The sequence below is a fragment of the Ammospiza caudacuta genome, chromosome 13, assembly GCF_027887145.1.
Source record: "Ammospiza caudacuta isolate bAmmCau1 chromosome 13, bAmmCau1.pri, whole genome shotgun sequence".
Lineage (NCBI taxonomy): Eukaryota > Metazoa > Chordata > Aves > Passeriformes > Passerellidae > Ammospiza > Ammospiza caudacuta.
Window position 1 is genome coordinate 17604687 of NC_080605.1, and position 27460 is coordinate 17632146.

Consider the following 27460-nt stretch of genomic DNA (forward strand, 5'->3'; position numbering starts at 1 on the left):
ATAAAAATACAGGATTGTCTTCCCATCGCTTGTGCCCCCACAACATCCAAGAACATCGCTCGGAAATTGCCAGAGGGACAAAGCCTGGCGGTGCCAGGATCGTTGGCAGCTCTTGGCAGGGCTGTCACCAGCATGTGCAGTCAGAACTGTGCCACTGACAGCCAGTGCTGGGGAGGATGAGCTGCATTAGCACAGTCATGGTTTCAGCCTGGCAGGCAGCTGCTCCTGGGCTGTGTGTGCAGGGAAACCCAGGTCATGGAGAGTCCTGCTGACACCGGCCTGAACCCCATCACACTCGGTGCTGACAAGTCCAGTGACAGCAGGTGAAAAGAATATACCCTCCACGAGGTGTTATGGTACATGTCTGCATGTCAGAGCAGGTAAACAAAACATACAAGTGGTTAATTTCAATGGGTTTTAAGTCCACTCATTTGTAGTAATAAAGGCATTTGTTTTGTCTTCATGTGTAAAGTAGGAGCAGACCTTCAGTACCATTTAAACACAGGATTAACATAAATATGTAGCAGACTTTGTGTACTGTTTGGACATTTCTTTCAGCTGCTGCTTCCTGTGAAGTTGTCATAAAATTTGCATTTTTTTGCTAGGTAAGGATGGGAATTCTTTATGCTACAGTCTGAAAAAATTCAGCCTTCTGCAGTGTCATATCATCTGCTTTTAGGCAATACATTATTTTGGGTGACCACTGAAGTACAGTGTAAACATTCTCAAGTACAAAAATAAACTAAAAATAAATAGAATATGAGGCTGGTGAAGAACTTTTAAATAGCAGTGATCATGCACAGACTTAAGTAAACAGTTTTCTGCATCATCTGAGCTAGCAGAGCTGAGATATGAAATAAAATGCACATAGAAGGAAGATCATCGAGAATTTGCAAAAAGGACATGGTGGTGCCTATGTACTACTAATAATTTTTTGTCACTGTTTGTCTAGAGAAGCAGGTTTGGAAGACTGTGGTGAAAGAAATCAAAGATGTGAAATAGAAATGAGGCATTGATTCATACTCTTCAAAATGCCTGAATGCTTTTTAGGTCATTGGACATCATATTTTAGATGACCATATGCCTGACATTAGGTTTCAGAAGAGTTGCTGTAGGTGGTAAGAGGTCATGTCCTTGGAAAAACTGCTGTTCTACTGCTACAGCAGGATGAGTTTACAGAAAATGTCAATTTTTTTACTGTGAAGAAAAAATCTTAACTAAAAGATACTGTAGATTATCCTATGGAGAAGTACATTTTCACAGAATTTCATCTTCAAGTTTTGCATTTTGTCAGTCTCTGAAAAGTGTGCTGGGGAAACATGGGTTAATTGTGAGTGAGGAATAAGAGCTCCAGACACAACTACATTAGCAACAAAACTTGTAGTCATTAGAGTTGTGGTTTTTTTAAACTCAGAATTGTTCGGGTTCAAATCTCATGAAGGAACTCATTAGCTATGTGTGAAAGTAGGTTACATGCACTAATATATAAATATGATTAAGTGTGAGCTTTGTGTTTTGTTTTTTTTTTTTAAGCTTACTCATGTCTTCTCAGGCTTTCAAGATGTAAAGAACCAAAAATACGTGTACCTAGTTCTTGAATGGCACATTAGGAAACACATCTGTATTACCCACCTCTGCAGAGCCTAATTTTTTCTTGCTGTCTGTCTCTCTTCTTTTTATCACTCCAGGATCAGTCTCTTAGTCCAGCTGGTCCTCACATTGGGTAGGATTGGTCAGGTAGGTTGCCGATGTTGGAGCATTGTGTTTCCAGCCAAGGAAACACAGTGGCTTTTTTGGGAGTTGAAGTTAATCTCCACCTTGTACATAGTCTGTGCAACTCCTATTTATTTGGAGTGTTGGTTTTTCAAAGAAAATCAGTTTAGGCCTCTAAATAAACAGTTATTGCAGGAGACACAAGAATTTCCTGCCCTGTATTTTAAGGGTAGCTGACTCCAAAGCTCTGGTACCACAGGCTGTTACAGTCTCCAAATGCCAATTGATTCAGATTGCTCTCATTTGAAAAATTCCAATATAAAGCTCAGAAAAATCCATTAAGTACTTTCAGAAGTAAAACTTGGAATAAAAAGAATCGTTTGTGTGAACCTTGAAGTGAAGCAGTGGAAGGATGAGTTGATGTGGTGTTTTCAGTGTCTGGCTGTCTCATTGTGTGCTGTGGCTGTGGGCAAGTTGGTGGGCGAGTTCAGAAACTGTAGGGTTTGCATGAATACTTAGTTTAGGGTGTGAGTAGGAAAATAAGTAGGCATGGACTTTGTGAGGGGGTGGTTGGGTGTGAGCAGTCTGTGTGTGCTGAAGGATTTGTGCAGCCATGGAGAGAGGAGCGTTACCTGTTTTTTAGTTTTGCATGGAAGCTGTTTGGCTGACTGGTTATGAGTAGGACTCTTGTAAATTATAGTGATGTGTTTTCCCCCTAGTTATTTGGCAACTGGATTATCCATGCAGCTCAAAGATAGCAGCTTCAGTGGGGAGAGGAAAAAAGGCATGAAGGAGCGCAGAGACACACTGGAAGTGTTATTGGTGTCATGGGCCCCACCTGCCTGTCTGATCCATAGGGTGGCTTCTGCAAGTACAGAAAAATAAAAAAAAAAACTGTTTAATTTAAAAATTTTCAGTCTGTGGGACCAGTAAGAATTTTAGTTTTTGTGGTAGTTTCATTCTTGAGGTTTTGCCTCAACTGCTTAATGCCAAGTGGTTTGTAGCTCTCTCAGACCAGAGAGGTCTGGGGTGGTTGTGTGAATTCCTACAGAATTCCTTTATAGGTACAGGCTTATCTAATCCCTCTGTGTGCCCCTGGAGCAAATCCTGCCATGTACAAAGCACAGAAGTCTCCCTGCATATCTCTAACATCTTGTGGTATGTTCCTGAGCCTGAGAAAAGGAGGGTTCCTCAGGAAGAAACCGCCACAGGACAAAGTGTGGTTTGGCTCAAGGCGATGCTGCTGTGCATCCCAGAGCGGTTATATTCAAGCCAGGTTAGCTCTTGGTTTTCTCTTCTGTAACAAATCAGCCAGAAACCTGCCCTTTTTTTTTTAGTAGCACTCTTTGTCCTGGCAGTTGCCTTAGTGTAGATCCTTGCCCTTGTTTAATTTATTTCGTTTGAGAGCTTGATGTAAATCACAGTGGCGTGAGAGGGCTTTTCCCTGAGCAAACCATGCTTGCACTAGTAAGTTTGGCCTGACTTGTGGCATAGATCTGCCAACCTTTTATAGGCTAGATTTGGTCCAAGCATTCCTGGTATCCTCAGCAGTAGCAGCAGATGTTCCCATCCCAACAGATCTGTCACTGTCTGGCATGAGTCGTTCCTGGCCAGCTGAAACTTGCAACTCTTTATATTTTGCTCACCTACTGTCTGCTTGCCTGGAACACAGGGAGCACATGGGAACTACCTCAACAAAGAGGATATTTAAGCCCTTATTCTTGGACAAATTTAATGGTGTTACGCAGGGATTGTGCTGCTGCATTGCAAATTGAATTAAGACATTTTTGTTACCTCAGCAAGTTTTTGTCTTTGATTTTCACGCATCTGCGTGAGCAGATTTCAGATGGCTGTATGTGTTCTATACTGTTCCCCAAGGCTTTTGAAACTCAGTAATGGACCAGTAATCATATTTAAATCTTTTTTCAGAGGAGCAGAATATAACTAAACAAGAATGTAAATGTAAGGTTAAGTTCATATTATTTTTATGTACTTATAAATAGCTGCACTGCTTGTAAATGGGTTTTGGTCAGAAATAACCTGACAGCCTTTGCATCTTCTCACTTGTCCTGTTCAACCTTCTGACATTCCTAAAACACTGCAGACCTTGTAGGACCCTGCAGAGCCACAGGCAATGCTGAAATAGATTTCCATGAAGATGTGGGGGGACGTGCCCCCATCACTGACCTGCTGCCCTTTCCTCTGTGTGCTGGCACTTGGAGCATTTGCAGTTGTCACAAGGGGAGCCTGCTGAGGCTCCATCCCTGTGTGAGTGTGTCTGGGAGCATCTGTGAGTGCTGCTGTGGGAGGTGGGCTGGGATGTGCCTCCTGCACCCTGGAGGTGCCACTGGACACTTCTTGTTACAGCTGTTGGACAGTGAATATTGTAGAGCAGGGTCAAGTAGGAGCCAACACATGCCAGGAGTTTCTGCTGCTTATTTCCTGGTACCTGTTTGGTCTTTAGCGACATTTATAGATATATTTTATAGTGTTTTAAAACTTTCTTCAATTTGAGATGACTATTGAGGTCAGAAACACAAATGGCAGCTGGAGCTGGGAGCTGTTTGGCTGTCAGAACGCCGTGCTCCCAAGTTCTGCTTTAGCCAGATCATGCTGTAATTGTGCCAGGGCTTGTTCCCTCTTCACTGGGTGTGCAGGGTGGTGTTGTGGTAACTGCACTGTCAAGGAGGGCTCTGAAGCCATTGTTGTCTTCAGGATTTCTTTTGAGAAGTTTGTTTCTGGCAGTCTCCTGGGAGCTTTGGAGGCTGCCCTGGCAGTAGGAAGTCAGGAACAGATCAGGCCAGAATTTGCTTGCAGGCTTTTTTTTTTTTTTTTTAATTTGACATAATTTTGTTTTGGTTTTGATTTAAAAAAAAATAAATTGAAATGCAGCCTGTTATGTTTTAGTGGTAGCTGAGTTGTAATGTCTCTGTGACTTTGAGATGCTATAAATCAAAATAGTTGCCTTGGCTAGAAACTCTGCCTGGCACAACTCAGAAGTGCCTACATGCATGTTATGTTTGGATAAGTAGTTGAGGGGCAACAGTGATAGAGGTATGTTAAAAGTTTATGGTTTAAAAAGGGATTTAGAAGTCACTATACCAGGCTTGAATGGGGAGTTGTTAATTATATTCCTGCTCTGACAGGCCCCTAGAGATCGCCTGAAGGGAAGAAGCCATAAGGCTTTTACCCAGCCCAAAATAGTAAAAAAAATACAGTTGGGCTGCTGCTACACGTCAGGCAGAGGGAGAACTGGGAATCAGAGCATCTTGTTTACCCAGGAGAAGCAGAGATGAAATTTCTTGTCCTTTCTTTGTACCTGCAGACGCGCAGCTCATCTGCGTGCCTGACGTAAGAGGCGAGCTGGGACAGAAGGTGTGGCAGGATGGGCTGCTTGGGATGTCTGGGTAATTTATACTCTGTAGCTCACCTTTACACTTGTATTAATTGCCTTGTTTGGCAAAACTTTTATTATTAAAAGAACCTTTTTTCTTCTTCTTTTTTTCCCTTGATTTACAATGTATTTTGTGGCTGGAACACGCTGATGTGTCTGGAGCTGATGAGTCAGAAATGCTTCACTTCTGTTTTGGTTTTTTTGGTGGGTTCTTTTTTAATTCTTTGAACCTGTTTTGTTTGTGTTGGTCTCATCTGTAGTTACTAAAGGAACTTTTTTTCTGGCATGGACTGACAAATATGAACAGTAATGAATGGTTTGAAAGGATTTGTTTCCTCCCTCTGTTCAGACTCTTATTCTGCATATTGTACAGAAGTTTCTCTCTGTGCTGGTACTGAGTACCAATGTAGTGCTACCCATGCACAGAGTCTCCACTCCTGTCTTTGCCTGCCATATTTTATGTTTGCCATAGCTTAATATGTCCAAAAAACCAAAATAAATCACTGCTTATGCACAGCCCTGAAAGTCCTGGTCCCTATCAAGGAAGTATGTCCCTAATACCATGTGGTTGGTGGCTGGTTTATGTCCCCAGGCATGTTGGTTTACATCCCCTGGATGATGTGGGCTGCCTGCTGCAGCTCTTGTTTATGGACATGAGGAGTGCTCTGTGTTGGAGACTCCTGTGCTGATGAAATCCATGTTCCTGGTTCCTTTTCCATCTGGCTGTGGCATTGCTTTCCGGGAAAGTCTTGCAGATCTGTGTTTTCCAGCTCTGGGCATATCCAGAATTCCGGTGCTTCCCTCAGTTGGATTCCAAACACATTCCAGCTGTTCCACAACACTACTCATGCACTTATAATTTTGTCCATTTGACTTCATACTTACCATCAATTATGAAAATCTTTCTCCAGCTCTGTTGCTTATTGCTCCCATGTGCTGTAAGGATAAGTGAGGTATAAAAACTTGGTTAATCCAAGTTTTCCCAGCAGATCTATTGGTATTTGTTAAATAATAATATTTACAGGAATAAAATGAAATAAAATTAAATTAATTGAATAATAATAATCAGGAATATTTGGGTTATTAGACACATACATGCTGCACAGCATTGTGTTTCTTAAATATATTTAACAGCAAATTTAGCAGCATGGGTACTGTATAACACTGTACTTGTTTCTTCTAAAAAAGCATTTTTAACAGGTTTAAAAGTGGAGTTAATCTGAAAGAAGACATATTTCAAGTAAGACACTCTTAATTTCTTGGCTTAAAACTCTATTTCAAAAATGTCTTCCCTTGTTTTTCTGAGGAAGTCCTGGTTGTAAACTGCTTCCTAAAAAGTGTGACAGTGCTGGGAATCTGTTCAGTGAGCGGACTTGAGTGTCAGGTGGAGCAGAAGAAAACCAAACCCAAGCCACCTCTCTAAACCCAGCAGGTGTTTCTGTCACAGATGAGCAGTGACTGCTGAACCAGGTGAGCTCCACCACATCAGAGATGAGCCTGAGCTGTGCTTTGTGGCATGCACAGGGTGCAGAACCACAGGTGCCCAGCAGCTGATCTGCACTGCCTGTGTGTCACTTGTTGGCAAGCTCAGCTGGTGCAGTTGCTTGGTTGTTTTCTGTGCTGGCTAAAGAAACCCAAAGTGAAATGAAGCATCAGGTCCTTGGTGCTGCTGAGAGCTGCCAGGGTCCGTCCTTGGGCACAGTTTGTTGAGTGTGTGTTCTGTCTACTTAGGGCTAACTCACATGTTTAGGCAAGACACTCTGGTTGAGGGTAGATTTCCAATTTAGATTACAATCTAGCTCTGGATGAGCTCAGTGTAATCAGGGTAATTTCAGATTTTCATGGTAAACAAGCTCTTCATTGAGCAAAGCCCATGAGCCCTGTACAGGTCCCTTGTGCTGCTGTTGAAGGAATTGCCTTGTTCCTTTTCTTATGGAAAGGGAGGAAGCCACATTTTTGCCTGACTTAAACTTTTAAATAGTTGAAAAAAATAAGTTATATATCACAGTTTTTGTTTCTCTTAAAGCAAACAAAGCAACTTTGCAAGTTTTTTTGCTGAGCTGTTAAATGGACTCGTTTGCCTTGAGATCTGAAGTTGGACTTGGAGATAATCTTAAGGAGAGAGACACAGGAGAGGCATAGCCAAAATCTTCTGAGAGCTGGCACCCTTTGCAGGGTGTGGTGAAGACTGACTTTTATGTGTGGTGCTAAAGGCCAGGGTGCGACCTCAAAGGAAACCTTCTGATTTGGTTGTAAAATATCTTTTTAGGGGATGGTGGTGGGTGGAGTGAACTGCTGCATCATGTTTTTATGTCTGACCTGTTTAATAATGTGATTATTAAGGAGTTTTTTTGCACGTATAAGGACCAGCCTGTATGGGAGAAAACATTGCAAGGAGAAAGGCAGACAAATGAAAAACTTCACCATTAAAATGGTCAGTCTTAACTGGGACTTAATTAGATTGACCATGGAAAGCTTGTACTTGAAAGACTAAAACCTACATAAGGAAGCCCAGACCAGGAGACTAAATTGACCTTATGTTTGCATCAAAAGCAGATTTTTTGTTTTCTCCTTACTGATGCAAAATCTCCAAGTACTCACTTGTCATTTTTGGGACTGAGTCATCCTTGTGAGCATGTTTTAGGTTTGGTGCATGTCTTTGCTGGAACAGTTTGTTGGAGGTCCAACTTCATTTTAAAATGCTGATGCTCTCTGGAGAAGGCCAAAACACTGGTGCAGGTAAAGGATAAATCATCAAACCCCAATTTTATTGCCCTTTGGTTTCGAAGGACAGCTTTGCTACGTGAATATTAAAGTTTGCTAGTGTGGCAATACTGGCAAAGCATGTGTAGACCAGCCCTTAATGGCTAATCTGGAGCAAAATCATTAATTTGGGAAGACAGCTCCTTTCCAAAAGAACAAGTGTCTCCCTCTTGTCTGGTTCCTGACACCCTGCAGTGTAAGTAGGTCAGCAAACTGTGTTTGCACCGTGGTGACGTGAGAGCAGGTAAAAGTTTTGTGTTGCAAAGCATTAAACCCAAAGTGTCTGTCTCTTGTTTCCCAGATTTTCTGATGGCTGTTCACCGTAAATATCAACAACCTGCTTGTGGTAGATGTGGTCTGGAGCATTCTGGTAGGCACAGTCTTTGCAGACAGGTTTTTTCTTTGTTTGTTTAGGTTCCAATATACCAGCACTCCAAGGATTAAAGCTTTCCAAGAGTTGTGCTCTTGTTCTCTGTATAACTTATGTGACCATTCTAAAAACACATCAGTTTTCTTTTCTTAGTAGTTTACAGATAAGGCAGAGATTTCAAAGATGAAAATATTCCCACACAATTATGTCTGACTCAGGAAAGAAAGTGGTGTTGGTGGTGGCCAAGTTCTGAGTTTGAATTTTCATATTGTTTGTTGTCTTGTCTAGTTGAGTATTTAAAAGTGATTATTCCCCTCCTATAAACTTTCAACTGTAAAATGTAAGAAAACCAAGTTTTCAGACATATGGATTTTTTTTTCAATCTCATCTTATAAATCTTAACTGTCCCACAACAGTGCTTTCACAGGGGTTGGCTGTAAGGTCAGCAGTATTGGTTGTGCTTTGATTTGTTCTGCTCTTTTAAAATAACAGTAAGTTGGAAGTTCCATCCTAATTTTAATAAGAGCTGTGGACACTCTTATTTTCCTGTTTTGCTTTTTGCTTGTGTTTTTTTTTTTAATTATTTGAATCTGTTTTATGTCATTAGATGTAAATTGTTGTTCCTAGCAGCATCAATATCAGTTCTTGAGCCTGTGTTTTCATTTTGAGGATTCACCTTGCTTGTACTGCTTACCTACACAGAAGAGGTACTGGAGTTTTTATCCTCATTCTGCCTCATGTAGAGCGTTTCAGATGACTCATTAGGATTGTATTCCTTAAGTGATGTGGAACAGCAAATTCTAAATTTGTCACACAGAAAACATCAAAACACAACATCAACCCATTTGTTCTTATGCCACTGCCTCAAGGTGTTGTGTGTGCCAGCAGTTTTCCTGATGAGGCACAGGATGTTGGGGTGGATGCTGAGCATTTATGGAACAGTTTAATGTTACTGGAAGCAATTTCAACTTACAATCATGGTCTTAATTAAAAAATGGAAATTATTGTTTTAAAACATGTATGGAGTTAAGTTGCTCAAAATTAAATTACTTGAGAAAACAGGATGAAGAAGTTGCCTTGTTTCATTTCCTCCAGCTCTGTCTTGCCTGCGCTCTGCTCCCAGCTCATGGGGGTTTTGGTTGGCTTGGAGGGTTATTTCCTTCTAGATCTCGATGTTCTGGTCTTCCATCTGAATTAAGGAAGACTGAGGCAGCCTTTTCAGCTGTAGTTTGGCAGCTTGGAGTGCTTTTAAAGTAATTAGAAATGTTGTCCTCAGTAGGAAGCTGTCACATGCCTGCGTTAGGAGCAGCTGTGCTGCAGCTGGCCCATCTCTGCACCTTGGGCTGCTGGTTGCCACTTCCAGCTCTCAGCCACACAAATCACAGGCTGAATAAATCACCCTGAGGAGGAGCATGGCAGCAAGAAGGCATCCTCCTTCTGGGATGACAGATTGGAAAGCCTCTGCTTAAGCATAGCTGCTAACTTACTTTCTAAAGTGAAATTTGATAGTAGGCAAGGGTTAAGTATTTCTCCATGTGCTGCCCATTGTTTTCTGAGCTGGGAACAAATTTGTTTGGAAACTTTCTCGTTCTGTCTCTGGTGTTATGACAGGGATGCCCAGGCCTCAGTTTGCAGGCGAGGTGTGGGTGCAGGTCACAGCTGGTGCTGGGTGATGCAAGAGGAGATGTGGCTCCTTGCCCTCTGCTCGCACACCTCCTACTTTTCTCTCCTCCTTCAGCTTTCTTTCCATTTGGACTCATGATTTTTTTTTTAAACTTTTCCAGCCCCAAACCTGGTTATAACATGTCCTTGCATCATATTTTTCCTCCCCTCTTCCCAACAGGCAGTTGCTGTCCTGCAGTTTTGATGTGAGTTACAAGGAGTACCTCCAGCTGCCTTTGGGAATTGCTGTTTTGGCATAGCTCAGAAGTACTTGTACTGAAATAAATAACCTTATATTTTATTAACCAACAAATTAAAATCATGTGACAGATGCATCACTATTGCTTCCCATGACAGATGATAGGAACAAAACTTAATCTGAACTGGGAAGCATTTGCATAAGGTGAATGTTTGCCTAGATACAAGTGTCTGTAACTTTGAAGTAATTTGATTTGTTCTCAAGGCTATTTTTCTGCTTTGGCTTCATGTTTTGGCTTTGCATTAGGGCCTAGGTAGTTTCTTTAAAGGTCACGAGCTGTTGATGCCTGAAAAAGTACACAGTAATTAGAACATCTACCCTGATAAGACCCCAAAACTCTGAACAACACTTTCTTATTGCTAGGAGGCGTCAGTGTAAAGTCCACGCAATGAGGTGATTTAGCTTGGGTGTGTACAGGTGATGCTAAGATGAAAGTTAGTGATAAATAGCACAAGGCCTTTCCCTAATCTCCCCATTAGTGCTGGCATCAACATGCTTATTATATGCCTTGGACTTGTTTCAAGCCCCTCAGTGTGTTGGACACCCCAGGTTCTGTGTGGATAGTGCTGTGTATTGGATCATAACAGCTACTTACAGGTACCTGACTCTTGTGGGATCCAGAGATCACCCAACTGTCTTTTCTGCTGAAGGAAGCCAGACTCTGTGAAACTTGATACATTTTATGTTAAATTAAAAGAATACACAGTTTCATCCTAGGAATCCAGAAGTGCCTTTTGTTACAAACCAAGAATCCCCGAAATCAGGTGTAAATGGAGGTAGTTTGGATAGATTTGAAAATGTGTGTAAAGAAGCCTTTGCTCTGTTAGAAGTATAAAGGCACGTTGCCCTGTTTGTATATGCTCTGTTTGGAGCTTGTAGACATGGAAAATGCACACTGCACATGGGCAAGGATGGCTCAGGTTGAGGTACAAGTTGTATGTTCTGCTGGAAATGTACATTTGGGGCAGGAGTTTTCAGCTGACAAGCTGTAAATCAGTGCCTGCTATTACAGCATGAGCTTTAATGGGAGTCACATAACTTTCCTAATTTCCTTCCAGGTGTTAGGAAATAAACAATTTCCTAACCCACGCCACGCTGCTGTTGTTATTTGTGTTGTAACCTGTGGCAGGGGGAAGCAGCTCCAGCCCTGGTGCATGGGCACCGCTATCTCTGAGTGCTCTGCAGAGTAGAAAAGGAATGTGAAGGCAGGACCACAAGGATGATGAACTAAAGGGCTAAAATTACTGCCCTTATTCACACTTAAAAATAGCTCCTTACAGACTAAGGTTTTATTTGATGTGAGTTACAGCTCAATTTGTGAGAAACTTAATTTATTCCGATATGAGTAAGTGAGGCAGAATCTGCCCTTAGCTAAGACCTATTTATGTATTTGCTTAGCATGCGTATGGATAGAGGAGGCTGGACACTTTCAGCTTAGCAGAGCCACAGCTTTTCACATTAAGAAACTGATTCTATCTAAGGATATATTCAAATGAATGTTTAAAAGTTGTAAGAACTTTTATTTTAGAGTGCTGTGGTATAGATGTAGGTCACTATATATACACAGAAGTGGGGAAACAAACTTTCTTGTCTTTATGTAATGTATTCTTCATTGACCAAAATGTGGAAAAATATGTTAAAAACTGGTCTTTTATTAGCTCTTGTGTCTGTTTGCACCAAACTGGTGGATGCTGCTCCCTTTTGAACATTAAAGTTGTCTCTCCTGTAAGAAGTGTTTGCACTGACAGCTGGTGGAAAGCAAAGTGTCTGCTGTGCTATTATTACTTCCTCACCTTTTCCCCTAGCCTCCACCATTCTCTTCACAGGCACATCACAGTGCTCCTGGTATGTTTAAAGAAATGGTTTGTAAGTGAAGTGTCCACTGATGTAAATGAATATTTAAAGCTCTGCTGAGCAGCACATGGGCTGTTCCCTTCAACTGTGAGTGCATGGCTTGGTTACAGCCAGGCACAGCATTAGGCTGATAACATCATAAACTACACAAAATGGTAATGCAATCCAAATGTTTGTGCTGCCAGTGAATATTCTGATCACATCTGCTAACTCTAATTATTTCTTCCTTGGTAAAAAAAGTTTTGTTTTGCTTTGGGTTTTTTCCCACCTTTATCAAAGCAAATTCTCGTGTTTCATCTGTCAGCAGAGCTGCTGTTCTGTTGGAAGTCTGAGTGAAGTTTTTGAATGCTTGTGATGAATGAGCTGGGATAAAACATACTTTGGCTCTTTGATGGCCTGGGTAGTTTGCAAGGCTGACAGATTTGTTCAGTTTGGAAAAGTGATGAGCAGTATCAGAGGCCATGCCTATGTGGTAATTCGAGGGACAGTTTTTCCATCACATTGAAAGGTTTTAACATCTCTGTTGTGGCTCAAGACATCCATATTCTGAGATTTCAGATTCTTCAGAAACTGACAGCAACCAGTGCCCAGATTTTGAACTTTGCTCTTTTCCTTTTCTCTTCTCTTAGAACAAAATTGAATTACAATCCTCCAAAGGATGATGGCTCAACGTACAAGATTGAACTTGAAGGGATATCTGTTGATATCATGAAAGAGATATTAGACTACATCTTCAGTGGGCAGGTATGGTGTTCAAACCCCCTAAACCTCACTTGGACTATTTGCCAAAATAACTGGAGTTTTAACACTGCTATCCTGAAAGAAGTTTAAAGCTTTGTGATAAAACTTCTGCAGAGTGGGACTGTGCATATGAAGTAGAGGCAGTAGGCTCTGCAGGAGTTGTCTCCTCTTCTTGTGTAGTAGGGGAGGACTTTAAAATTTAGAGTCAATGTCAAATCCTTGTATTAAAATTGGTGGCTACCTTCAGTAATCTGCTTTAAAACAGGCAGTGTTTGTCAGCTGTGACAGAGGACTGCTTTGGTAGCCACAGAGATGGAGACCCCATCACTGAGGGTTACAGTACACCAGGCACCCTCCCTCCCTGCCCCTTGTTCCCACCTCTGTGGCTCTTGTCACATCTGCCTGCCAGGAGCCTTAGCAGGAATTAAAGTTGGTATGTCCAGTTTATTTGTAACCACACTGAGATTGCTGAACAAGGTTAGCTTTCAGCAGAAAAAAGAAAGGCAGATTTGGCTTGAAATTCATTCCTCATGTGTGTTTAAAAGAATGTATTTATTTATTACAGCAACACTCATTTTAGGTTCCTGGATGAGATGAGCAATTTTATGGTTGGTTACTTCAGGAACTTATCAAAATTTCTGCTCCACACCTTCTGTCAAGCAAATGCCTTTCCAACCCTGTGTTAATTATTTAATGGTTAGCAGTCATATCAGTTTCTCCTGATCCTTACACTGGCATTAATACTCCATTTTTCAGCCACTGAGAATGAGTGTAATGAATGCGGGCATGTCATGGAACAAATGAGTGATAGTAGCTATAACTTCTAAATTAATTCTTGCAGATCAGGCTAAATGAAGAAACTATCCAAGATGTGGTACAGGCAGCTGATCTCCTGCTGCTTACAGACTTAAAAACTCTCTGCTGTGAGTTTTTAGAAGGTTGCATAGCTGCTGAGAACTGTATTGGTATTCGGGACTTTGCACTGCACTATTGTTTGCATCATGTTCACTACCTTGCCTCAGAGTATCTGGAAACTCACTTTCGAGATGTCAGCAGCACAGAGGAATTCTTGGAACTGACTCCTCAAAAACTGAAAGAAGTGCTGTCCATGGAAAAGCTCAATGTTGGAAATGAAAGATACGTCTTTGAAGCGGTGATTAGGTGGATTTCTCATGATTCGGAATCCAGAAAGGTCAGGACATCCAAATGTTTGTATTTTGAGCATGTCACAAATTGGAGTGTTCATTCTAATCAGTGGGAACTTGAAATCTGTTTCTTTCAGGACTAATCTTACAGAATTTATTGAATTTTGCCTGAAATCCAGACCACAGCATTGCAGTAAAAGAGTGAATGCTGTGTGGTTGATATATTATCTGCTGCCTTCATTATTTAATAGGCATTAAGAATAAAAGGCACCATTTTGACATTTGATTATATAATCTTGTTTAGATGATGAGAAAGCAAGTAGCATGTTTACAGAGAAACTTCGAGGACTTGATGCATTTCCTTACTAACACTCTCTTGTTTAGTTTATTACTCATCAGTATCAAAAACTCTCAAGTATTTACTAAGCACAGAAGCATCTGCATGTCCAGGTGCCTCCGTGCTGGGGGTGACTTTGTGTCTGTCCTGTCCCCAGGTCCACATGAAGGATGTGATGTCGGCAGTGTGGGTGTCGGGGCTGGACGCGGCGTATCTGCGCGAGCAGATGATGAGCGAGCCGCTGGTGCGCGAGATCGTCAAGGAGTGCAACAACATCCCCCTGACACCCCCGCAGCAGGGAGAGGCCATGCTGGCCTCCTTCAAGCCCCGGGGCTACTCCGAGTGCATCGTGACTGTTGGGGGAGAAGAGAGAGTGTAAGTGTGCAGTGGTGTGACAGCTGGTCCCAGTGCCTGCGCTCACCGCTCTGAAAACACAGATGTGGGCACCTATTGCTTGTTACTCTATCATTTGGGTTTGTTTTAGGTTGGTCAGACACACCTGAAATACCTTTGGGGGTGATTCAGCAATAAATAGTTATTTTGTTTCTGACATTCAACATGTAGTAAACTTTGAGTAGGGTTGTTTGTTCAGTAAGTGTTGGTTAGATTTTTTTAAACTGAATAGACTTAAAAACAGAATCCTTTCTGATGATCTGAAAAGCATGTCTAACATAACTTAGGGGTAATGAACATGCGATTTAAACTGTTTTGTTTATAATAGATGTGGTTCCAAAAAATAAAATAGTCATTATTGGTGCATCTGAGATAAGGCGAAAATTCCTGTTCCACACTATAATCCCTTCCTTCTCTAGAGTACCCCCTGCAGCAGAAGGGAGGGTTCAGTCCTGTTTAAATAAATTTAGCATTTAGATGTTAGCTTTTTATAGAAGTGTAGTAAACCACTCAGATAACATTTTGCATGTCAGTTTGTGAATCATTTTACTCAGACATTACTAATACTGTCTATCAGTTCTTCTCAGCTCATTCAAAGTTCATAAAAAAAGTTACAGGCAGATACAGTAGGAATGAAGTGAATCAGCTTTTTTTTGTCTCCAAGTCTGTAAAATACAAACTCAATTGTTTGGTTTGGGGATCTTCTCCTTACCAGGGAAATGCCACGTGATGAATATACAGGAAAACAAGAACAAGCCAGCTTTGGACACGAGCTGTTAACAGTGAACTCGTAAAACTCTGTCTTTGTCTTTCTGTTTCTGTTTGTTCCCTCCCCACCCTGTGTTCAGATCACGGAAACCAACCTCAGTGATGCGGTGTATGTGTCCTCTTTATGATCCCAATAGACAGCTCTGGATTGAACTTGCTCCTATGAGTATTCCAAGGATCAATCATGGAGTATTGTCAGCAGGTAAAGGGGAACTTCATCTTTGTAAAGTCCATGCTATCAAAACTTACCAGTGCCTCAAAATCTGACATACAGCTTATAATAATGTATCTTCTTCAAGACTGACTGCACTGGGGTTATTTCTTGCTTCCCCTTTGTCTGCCCAAAACTGTACTTGATTCTGTGAAAATCCCTGTCATCTAAGTGTCTTAAAATCACTATTCCTGCAACATTTTGTGGGAATCTGCTACATCTGTCTCTCCAGGAGTATTTCATGTTTTAAGTAAATTGTAGTTGCTGCATCACTGAATTTGTTGAAGGGTATCTGCAGGGGCAGACTTGAGTCAGATGTAAGTATGTGCTTTACCTTCTCCAGTCCAGAGTCTGACCTGTGACTGGTCTGGGGTCTGGATCTCTTGGTGAATTTCAGAATACAGCTCACCAGTCATGTTGTTTTACTCAGTGTGCAGGTGTGAGTCCTCTTCTTGAGAGTCCTTTTCTTAAGATCATGTTACGTTTTGTTTTACAGAAGGATTTTTATTTGTGCTTGGTGGTCAGGATGAAAACAAGGGAACGCTAAGCTCTGGAGAGAAATATGATCCAGACACCAATTCATGGAGTTCCTTACCACCAATGCATGAGGCAAGATCTCTATCTAACTGTTGGGATTTAAGTTTTTACTTTGGCAAAATGTTCCTTTTCTTCTGCAAAATTTTATTCTGAATCTCCAGTCGCTTGCATCTTACACATTCAAAATCATGCTGCAGACTGACTTCTGTTTATATCCTGTTGTTCTTGTGGTCTGATGCTGACTGCTGGATCTGGAAAAACTAAACAATTGGTGAAGAGCTTACTATAAGATGAACTACAAAATTTCAGGAATTTCATAATGAATCAGTCCTATAGTATACTTAATGTTCTGCGTGTACTGGCCTTCTAAAACAAGAGACCTCTGAGATGGACAAAGGGATCGGACTGTGCAGAAAAGATGGACAGAGGACTGGCCAACATACAGAACTTGGCTTGCACAGACATATTTAGGTTTGGTTTGAGTTAATGCTTCCTTCTTCATAATTACATTCCATCAAAAAGTAACAGTTTGTTATTTGTAAACATATATCCTCAATACACCTGTGTTTTTATCTTTGTAAATCAGCACAGGGTGTTTATTAAGAAGTTGTTTACCACAGATTTTTCCTCTTTGCAATCTCTGGTTGACAAAGGCATGTAGATTTGACTACAATTTTAGTTATGATGCATTAAATTTCCTGCTTGTGATATGTTTGCTATGAGACTGAGGGGTAGCTGGGCTCATACATACAAAATAGAAGAGCTGCCTTTGCACAGAGAATGAGTTCAGGCTTTGCTGCTAGAGAGACCTGAAAGCAACAGCTTCATTGTAGAGACCACCACTATGGAACTGAAATATGGCCAAGCTCTCTTCCTAGATTTCTCTGTGGTCTCTTTGGCTTGTGCTACTCTGCTTTTTTTTTTTTCTCCTTTTGATACCCTTTGTTTTGTTTAGTTGATTAAATTAATAATTTTATGCTTATGAAGTTTAGGACTTCACCATTAAAAAAAACCAGGCATAATACCAATAGCACTTCGCAGACACTTAGTCTGAAAAATAAGATTGTGTTCATTTATTCCCAATGGCAGTTATATTTTTCAATGTTGATTTTATTGATGTTCCTTAGGCACGACATAATTTTGGTGTGGTAGAGATTGATGGGATTCTGTATATTCTGGGAGGTGAGGATGGTGAAAGGGAGCTGATCTCTATGGAGAGCTATGATATTTATAGCCGGACCTGGACCAAGCAGCCAGACTTGACCATGGTTAGAAAGGTAAAAACTATATCTTATATTATTGTATTGCTTCTTGTTAAATAGTCAATGCAGATATATGTATGTGTGTGTGTATGTATATATGTATAAAAATATGTATTTTAATCTTTTGCTTCAAGTAGAAGCTGTAGCAAAAAGTCTCAAAATGAAATGAGAGTGAGCAGCTTCTTCTCTTTTTATACTCCAAAACAAAACTGTGCCTGAGCATTTTTATGCCTCACATTGTTTGCCATGGGGTATAGGCAATCCAAATGCCTCTGTGTGTGTGTACAGACAGCTTTGAGCTCTCAATACTGTGCATTTGTGTGTCATTTCAGATATATTTTTCCCTTTTTTTTCCCATAAGATTGGCTGCTATGCAGCTATGAAGAAGAAAATCTATGCAATGGGTGGAGGCTCCTATGGAAAACTCTTTGAATCTGTGGAGTGTTATGACCCCAGGACTCAGCAGTGGACAGCAATCTGTCCTCTCAAAGAGAGGAGGTGAGGGAAAATGGAAGTGGGGGGACTAGGTTGCTTTTCCAAACCTCTGATGGGAGGAAAGTGTCCTTTTTCTGATGAATCTGAGAAGATGGCCTATGAATCTCACCAGGTCTTTTTGAGTTGTGGTGGCCTGTAGTTAACATGTGGCTGAGTAAAGACAAGAATCCAAGCAATAAATACAAATTTTGTAGAAACATAGCCCTGATGTTACAAGCACTACTTCCCTGATGCAAAGTGAAAGCAAGAAATTACAGTATAGTTCAATTGGAACTTCACAGTATTTTTAGACAGAAATATTTTTACTGTTTTGGGGTTTTTTTTGTGATCTGAATTAGGTGCTTACAATTAATATCCATGACTCATCTTGTTGGATATTTAAGGCATCTGTGTGTATAAATAAATAAAAGAGTAAAAGATGAAGAAAGTTCAGAGGGGTATGCAAAAGGGTTTTGATACATGGCATTAATATTTTTTTCCTTGTTTGGATTTTCAGATTTGGGGCAGTGGCCTGTGGAGTTGCCTCTGAGCTTTATGTATTTGGTGGGGTCAGGAGTCGTGACGACAGCCAAGCCAGTGAGATGGTGACGTGCAAATCAGAATTTTATCATGATGAGTTTAAAAGGTAACTGCTGCAGCTCTAAACTCAGACAATAACTTGCCATCCAGTCATCTGCCTGCTGCCTCACCCATTGTTCCTGCACTCTGATTCACATGAGGTCTGTGCCATGTGCCTGTGGCTCATTTCACACCCGGTTTGGCTGTTACTGAAGGCCCATCCACTCCACTTTTCCCTCTAACAAGCCCTGGAGCCTCCAGGTCCTGAGTGCCCCTGGACAGGAGAAGCACCTTGGTCACACAGGGAGTTTGTGGTTCTTCCCCTGCAATCTGCAATGCCCCAAGTGCAGGGTCTGCTGCCCCCACCCCTCCTCGTGCCCACAGCTCCCTGTTGAGTGCTCATTACAGGTCTTTTCCAACCTAAATGATGCCATGGTTCTATAGAGGAATGTGTGTATGTACAGGGATATTTCTTCACGATCCAACCCTATCTCCAAAGATTTGTAACTTAGGGAATTCCTAAACTAGAGATAAGAAATTTGATGCATTTCTGTTTCAAGTGTTTATAGTTGATGATCCATGTAGGCTTTTGTCATAGGAAGGACACTAGGGATGCTATACATCCCACAGGCACCTCCCCACACTGCATGGCTCATCTCCTTCTGTTTCTTTTGAATTTGCATCCAATTACTTCATTTCTTATCTCTTGGTTCTGGTAGTGGAATCCACCTTACTATATGTGGTAACCATTCAAAATGTTACCTTACATTGAATTTTTTGTGTAGTCACCTTGTTCTCCAGTCATAACTGGCAAGCTTGGTTCCTCCAGTGACTTTTGTCTTGCATATAATGGTAAATTGAATTATTCTTCTTTCATAAATTAAATTTTAAAAAGACTTTGTGGTCAGATGTTTCAAGGCTTGTTGACAAGTGAAGGAGATTAGCATGTCTTTATTAGAAGATCAAGACTGATTTATGACAGTGACCTGTATAAAAGGACACAAAAATAGAACAGTAGATGTAAATTCATTATATAATTTTCTTGCAAGATATGGCTGTAAAGATACTTTAATTTCTGTATGAAGAGGTCTTCTCTGTTGTTCAAAGTGATGTCTAAACTAGCTATAATCAAATGAAGCTGAAGAAAAACATCCTTTAAATTGGTTAAAAGAAGCAGACAGATCAGAGGGGCTGCTGCTGCTCCCTTAGTGTTTGCTAGCCTTCTGGAGGCTGGGGAAATGGCAGAAATTTATTAATGTTTTGCAAGAGGTCTTTGAAAGGGAAAGAACTGTGGAAAGAAGTGCTCCCCTCTCTCCTACTTGCTATTTTCAGCTGATTTGCTTGAACTATTTCCAGCCTGATTCTGTTCTTCTGAAGGTTCTAGCTCATGGTTCCTCCTGCAGCAGTGGCTGCAGACCTGTTTCACAGGTTGATGCAGGTTGAGTTTCCATGCAGTGAGTGGAGTTTGGGGAGCTGGGAGGGCCCAGCCTGGGTGCTGCCATGGTGCCACCTGCTGACTGTGCCATGGCTTTGTGTCCTTGCTTGGTGGCATCCCCAAGCCTTGCAGGATCCCAGTGGAGCAGTGATGAAGCTGCAGCTGCCCCACTGCTCTGAGTGCTGGCTGTGTGGTGTGAGGCTGTGCTGGCACGGGGCAGGGCAGGCAGCACAGCTGACTGATGGAGATGATGGAGGGGGCACATGGGGAGGGCAGCTGAGATACAGACTTTGCTTTTCTGCTCTGCCACTGCCCAGTCTGAGCTTGGAAATGTAGCTCAGCATGAACCTGCAGGCAGGGCACAGGTTTGGGGTGTTTCTCTGGAGACTGGGGACCAGGGAAGGCTGGGATGGTGGCAGCTGCTCCCAGGGTTTAAAAGGCCCCAGCTCAGGCCAGGGGTGCTGTAGCCAGAAGAGGGTGCAGTGTCTCTGTGTCATGTTCCAGCACTCAGCTCCAGGGTCTGTCAGTTATCCCTGGTTTCAGTACCCTCAGAGCTCTGTGTAGCAGATCAATTCTTGCAGTCTCAAACCAAAATTCACAGTGACTTTTTAAAAAGTTACTTGCCAATACTTTGTAATGAGCTGTGGGCTTTTCCGGCTGTTTTTAAGTAAGTGGAGAGCTCCATTGTGTTCACTTTCTGTGTGGATGCAGAGAACTCTCTGGGCTGTGAGCTCAGCTGTGGATGGTGCTGGTTCTGGGGTACGTGCAGCACGGCACACCTGTGTCATCTGCACAAATTTCCATGTGTGCCTCAGGCCTCATTGCCAGAGGCCAGGCTGCAGCATCCTGCCAGGCACCCAGAGCCCGAGTGTCTGAGTTACAGCTTTTACCCAGAGTGAATGTCTAAGGATGTACTCACATCAGTATATAAACATATTAATTCATGTAAGCTGCCATAATTCTGGCTTGAATTGGATTAAAGGACTGGACTTGTTTAATATTGTTTACTTTGACAGCAACTTACTCTAAAATAACTCACAGTGCAGAGTCTTTCAGAATTGTTTTCTTAACCATTACGCAGACTTTTCAAAGACTGGGGATGTGCTGAGATCTTCACACTAGCAAAAAAATAAACATTGAGACTCCTGTTAAGCTGTGCTGTATAAACAAGTAATAGAATAAATGAAGTGAGACAAAATAGTAGCATCCACATGAAATGTGAGCAGGGTAATGTAGGAAATAATTCTCATACTTGAAGCACTGCTGTAACTGAGATTTTCCAATTAATAAATGTTTTGTCAGGCTGTCTTTAGAGTCATGTGCATGAGTGGATTTAAGTGAACCCAAAGATAGAAAAAGCTGTATGTCAGACTGCAGGGTTTTTGCAGGATGCAGATTTTTTTTCAAAGTCTATAGATTGAGCTTTGTGTCCATTGTATCCTGTTTTTTTAAATATCGATCAAGCTAAAAACAGATTTAATGAATGTGAAAATGGAAGATGGAAATGTGAAGGTATCCTTCACTCAGTGACCCAGTGTTGGTCTACTCCATAAAAAGCAGGAAGTCTTAAATACATCAGGACCTTGATGGGTCAGACTTTCTATCAGAGTTCATAATTTATAATACACTTTTTGCACCGTATAGGTGAGTGGAGAATTGCATGACGTCTGTACTCACTCAGTTTTTTCTTTTCTATGTGGATGGCTGGAAATATTTAATACAGCCCAAGCTGACTTCAGGATTCTTTGCAATATCTGCTGGTGTATGGCCACTGCTGCCTTTTCCTGGTGGTCTGTAAGTGGGGTAGGATTTCTTCCTTCTTCTCATGATTCAAAAAAGAATTATGAAAATTTGCAGGTACTAAGGGGGATAAAAACGAGAGAGAATTTTCAGCAGCAGTACTTTGGAAAAATATCCTTTACAATGTTCTTTTTGCTACTGGACCATCATGGAAATAAGGAAGAGCTTTCAGCAGCATATAACTAGTGAACTAAACAGTCTTGTAACATAGTATGTGTAATTAGCAACGTTCTTCCAGTCAGTGTGCAGGAATTTCATTAAAAGCAAGTGCTTATGCAAATGTAATGAGAACACTGATTGACAGCACTGTCAGATGAGAGGAATGTGGATTTTCATTCATTTCCAAGCTTCCTTTCTCAGCTGGGGTGATCTTGAGGTGACGTGTCTGGAATATGTTGGCTCTGTATCACATCTTTATTTACTTCCCACTTGGAAATAAAGCAGTTACCCCCATCCCACTCGTTATCTACAGCAGTGTGGATGGATCATTTTGTTTCTCTCTCTTTAAGACTGAAAGAAATTAGGCTTCCTTCCCTTCTTTTTTTAAATTGGGTGGAATCCTGTTCCAGTTTCAGAGCCATCACTTCTGCCCCTGGTTGCAGCAGGATTTGCCTCCCCCCTGCTCCTCTTGGACTGGGTTTGAGTGGAGCCAACCCAGGGAAGTACGCAAGAGTTCTGTTCCAAGGACTGTTTTCAGATTCTTGAAGATTGTGAATTTTTGGTCATGGTGTTTTTTCCATACTGTTCAAACAGCAGGCACAACCCACATTAGTTGGAGCTTAGTCAAATTCTGATGAAACGTGACCCCATGCCCTTCCTGTCTTTGTTCCTTCCTAGTTTTAACTGCTAAAGCTGCTGTGAGTGTTCCTGAAAAGTGCTGCCTGTTTTTTAAAGCATACATGTTGAGAAAGCCTGAGGATGAATTTTCACAAGCAGCTACAGAAACTTTAATACTGTCCTTTGGTGATGCACAGTAGGAAAATGCTTGGGTCTCACCCTGTGAGTTTAGGTTTTTTATTTGAACTCCAAAACCCAGAGTATCTAGTGTAGATACTAGATTTGAGTTTTTTCCTTTCCTTAATCTTGTCCTATAGTTAGAGTTTAAAAATAATAATAATAATAATCCAGTCTTCCTTCTGCATTTCTCTGCTACTTACTCAGTTTTCAGAATGTTAGGTCACTTGCTGCTAAAAAGCAATGAAAATACTGTGTCCTCCTCCTACAGTAAGGGAAGGAAGCTAATGAAATATGGTGCAAGTTGTTTTGATCTGTGAGAGTTTCTAAACCAGTGTAGAGAACTTCTCCTTTTCTCTTGTTAGTCCATCTATCCTCCTCTGTGACAGCTACAAACCATTTCCTTGCTTTGTGCAGAACGTTAATCCTTCAGTGTACAGCACAGACAAAATAATGGACAGCCAATCCTTTCATTTGCCCTTTAAAAATTGATTTCTGTCTCCAAGATAATTCATATGGAGCAGCATCTCCTTCAGGGCCAGAAGAGTGGTTTACTTCTGAATCAGGAGTTCAAATGATGCAGAATTTTCAAAGATCAGCAGTATCTGGGAGGGCATTTTCTAACTTTTTCCTTCAAATTAACCTGGTATGGCCATGAAAATATATGGGATGATTTTCAGAGGTTTCTCAGACCTTTATGTTCTCTGTAAATCCTTTAATAAGAAGTGTAGGAGCAGTCTCCTGAAATGCCTGGATTTGTACATGTCAGGGTCTGTGTGTGGTAACTGTGACAGCATCTGCAAGGGTGCAGCAGCATTTTGTAGGAATTTGTTCAGAACCACAGAGAGGATGCTGATAACTCTTGGTACCTCTTTATAAACCAGCATCCCACGTGGATGAGGAGTACATCCCTGCCTGTTTTCCAAAGGCTTCAACAAGAAAAACTGCTTTTCACATGGTGGAAAGATCAGGCTGATGTAGTGTTGAAATGAGCCTGAGCTTACAGTGAACACAGGGGAATTGTAAGATTACTGTAGGAGCTGGCAAGGGATTGAAAAGAGCCTGATATGAGATTGGGAAGATCTGTGGCAATTCCAGATAAAGGACATTTCTTTTCCAAATTCCATTACCTCTTTGATTTCCAGTCTTTTATCCCTTGTTTGAAGTTAAGCATTGCCAAGTGCTTCATTCTTCATAGCTGGCAAGGATTTGTTGTCCCTGATAAAGAACTGTTAAAGAAGTTGAAGAATTATATGGGAGAGACACTGCTTAATAACAAGGTTCTGCTATAGCAATTGTTTTTTTCCCTTACTATGGATCATTAAAATTTATATGTGTTTATTTTAAAGACAATTTAAAGACTATTTTTAAGACAAAACTGCCTAAAATTTTCTCTGTAGGGAAGACTGACTGGCATTGCTGTTGTTGGCTCTCTAACATGCCTGCTCCCTTCCAGAAGGTCACACTATGTGGCTGCAAGAAGAATTTATTGGAGGTAGATTATACAGATGAGTGGAGCAATTCTGAAATTGAGCAACTTTAGGATACAGCAGTCAGCAGTACTAGCTGCTTTTCCTGGCTGGGAGAAACCAGGACTATCCCAAACTATACAATGTTCCCTTTACATAACAAATATGTACACTCTACTTTTGAGTCAAAGATTACAGCTGCAAAAAGACTTAGGATTATTTTTTTAAATGTGTTCACTAAAAATCAAATCCTGTTTTTGAATTGTTATTTTTACAGGTGGATTTATCTAAATGACCAGAACCTATGTATCCCAACTAGCTCTTCTTTTGTGTATGGAGCTGTGCCCATCGGAGCCAGCATATACGTGATTGGAGATCTCGATACAGGTCAGAACCAGACTAAAAACCTCTTTATGCTCATTTCCTTCCAATATTTTCAATACTTGGTATGAAGACTGAATATTTTAAAAATAAGAAGCTGGGATACTTCTGTCACTGTGGCTCAAGGGGATTATGCTGGACATACAAAACACACAGGTTGGCTTTGGACTCTTCAGTAACAAGTTCATTGCCATGAACATTGGCTTGATTTGGTTGATTAGTTTGAAGACCACAAGAGGTCAAGACTAAGAGTGTGTTACTGCTTTTATCTAAGTGTAAGAAGACCTGTTAGTGCCTGAGGTTGTAACTCCTGTCTTTGCAGTGGGAAACAGGCAATTCTGCATTCTAGGGGCATCGTCCAGTGGTTCATAAGGATGTGATAGTGACTCTTGGCTCTCAATCCCAACCAAATTGATGTATGCTATCAGGCACTCAGTTCGGAGCCACCAGCATCTGGCCACACTCTGTAAAAGAGATTTGGAAGACTTTTGTGGCCATGTATATGTATATGAGTGTGTAGCAGGGCTTTCTCCAAAATATAAGCAAACAAAATTCCAAGTTTGATGGGTTTAAGTAGATCAGAAATGTCATAGTAGTTCCTTTTTGACAATAATTTCAACCACCCATGCAGACACTTGTTTGTGTTCCTGTGCCTGCTCTCGTTCACGTATTTGACTTACTAATGGTGGCAGGTGCAGTGAGTTTTAAGCATTCCATCTCTTTCTTTCGTTAATTCAGGTACAAACTATGACTATGTTAGGGAATTTAAGAGGAGCACGGGCACCTGGCAGCGCACCAAGCCGCTGTTCCCCTCGGACCTGCGCCGGACGGGCTGCGCGGCGCTGCGCATCGCCAACTGCAAACTCTTCCGGCTGCAGCTGCAGCAGGGATTGTTCCGCATCCGCGTACCTTCTCCGTGAGCCCGTGCTGCCAGGGGACAAGACTGGAAGAGTTCTGTGCAGTCCACCATAATCTAGCTCTATTTAAAGGAAAAGCTGAGAAATTACAGCTGAAAATTACACTGTATGCTGTGCTTTGGTATGGTAACTGTTTTTGTTTTAAATGCTTACAAAGCTTGAGTCTCAGTACTTGTTTCGGGAACAAATAACTTAAGTACACATTAAAGAGAAGGGAAGGGGGAAAATAGAAGGGGGAGATCAAGGAAACACCTTCAGTCGTAACCATTTGGAGTTTAAACCTTGTTATTGAAGGAGGATTTTGGGTCTGAAACTGGTGGGAATCTGTTTCCTTTGGCGAAGCTTATTGAAAAGCAAAAAACAAAAAAAGCTTTCAGGTGCGTTTCCCCTGCGGGGAACTGATACGAATCCATGTGCTATCTGGAACTGGATAGCTGTAATACACAGAAGCTACATGACAACCAACCTCCCTGGTGTGCTGCTGTTGGAGCATGAGGCCACAGGAGTTGTTGGTCATTGCACCTTTTATTTCTAGTCCTTTCTCAAAAGATAAGGTCTGTGCCTAAAAAATGGTGGAGGTATGTACATACGGTTTTTCATTGATTTGCAACAGTTTCATTCTGACAAATATTTTTAATATATATAAAATGGACTAATCTGAAATGGATACACCCCAGAAAATGGATACAGTACACCACAAAGAAGTAAACAGTTTTTTCCTATGCTGTCATTCGAGTAGCCTGATGAACTGGTCTGCAGGTGGGTGGCGTGTGCTTCTGGGTGGGCTTTGGTGGCTGTTTTCCTTCAAGTGAAAAGGAAAGACATGTTTGGAACAGTTAGTGATGATTGCTGCTTTTGGTAAGAGCAAAAGGACAAACTAAATAATGTTCCTTTTTACTTCAGATTGCTTGCAAGCTAAGAATGGTTTTTAAGACTGGGGATTGTAGAAAGGTGTATTTTATGTCTCTTAGAACAAAGGTGAAATATGACAAGGATATATTTATTTTGCAGAAAACATGGGGTTTGGACAAGAGTTAAGAAAAATTTGTACAGTGACTTTAAATTGGGATCAAAAGTTGGTTTACTAATGATTACTGTGCTGCAGTACAGTCTTGTTTACTGCTGTCTGACTTTGAAAGCTGGGTTTTATGGTGTGGTTATAGTGAAGAACTTAGTATCTTACGTTTTATTTCTTACTAAGCCTTGTTCACATCAGTAGTGATATTTAATTGACTTTTTATTTGTAGTCAAGATTAGCTGGTAGAACAGTTTTACCTCAATTTTTGATTTTTTTGTTGTTGTGATGGGTGGGACATACCCTGTATTTATTTAAAAGGAATAAAATGGGAGAGATGGAAAATAGAAACAATACCTCCTGCCCTTCAGAAAAAGAGACTTTGTACAACCAGTATTATAACTACATACAAGACTTTCCACTCTGCAACTCTGTGGACCTCAGACAAGCCAAACTCTGCCCTCAGTTGTGTTAGTGTAAACCTTTGTCATCTTTATTGAAATCATCTTACATACGTTGAAATATGATCCCAAGCTAATTCAAAATATTGGTATTTCACTAAATAGTCCTTGAAGAGCCATTCTGAAACTTATTTCTGGTCTGTCCTTCCATAACACTGATGTGGGGTTAGAATTACTCTGATTCCTGAGCAGAGGAGTGTGGGAGAGTGGGGAAAAGGGCAGCAGCCAATCCATTGACCTTTTTTATTTTTATTTTTTACAATGCTGAAGTGCTGCAAAACTTGAAGTATATACATCGATTTTCTGACCTATATTAGTTGGCATATTAAAAAGTTTATATATTTATGCATTGCAGTAACTTGGTGTGTGTATATATATGTCTTTGGATTTTAAATTTATATATAATGCTTTACCACAGAAATGTGAACCACTATTTCCATCCTTGGCTGGCTTGTGAAATAAATCAAGTGCTGTTAGTTTATCTGTTAAACTTCCCTTTTTTAAAAAATCTTACATGGATCAATTTTTTTTTTCCTCAGACAAAGTGCCAAGATCCCATATTCAAA

General features: G+C 41.0%; 1 protein-coding gene across 1 annotated transcript in view; it reads left to right on the forward strand.

Moving 5' to 3' along the window:
• GAN (gigaxonin) overlaps nucleotides 1-27356 on the forward strand; it is a 28377-nt gene extending 1021 nt beyond the window's left edge. The window contains exons 2-11 of the mRNA XM_058813672.1: nucleotides 12645-12759; nucleotides 13598-13948; nucleotides 14396-14613; nucleotides 15480-15601; nucleotides 16107-16219; nucleotides 17275-17424; nucleotides 17771-17907; nucleotides 18401-18529; nucleotides 24398-24507; nucleotides 25240-27356. Coding sequence (XP_058669655.1) covers nucleotides 12645-12759; nucleotides 13598-13948; nucleotides 14396-14613; nucleotides 15480-15601; nucleotides 16107-16219; nucleotides 17275-17424; nucleotides 17771-17907; nucleotides 18401-18529; nucleotides 24398-24507; nucleotides 25240-25421 — 1627 coding nt within the window. The 3' untranslated portion in view covers nucleotides 25422-27356. The remainder of the gene's footprint in view (nucleotides 1-12644; nucleotides 12760-13597; nucleotides 13949-14395; nucleotides 14614-15479; nucleotides 15602-16106; nucleotides 16220-17274; nucleotides 17425-17770; nucleotides 17908-18400; nucleotides 18530-24397; nucleotides 24508-25239) is intronic.
• The last annotated feature ends 104 nt before the right edge of the window (nucleotides 27357-27460 follow it).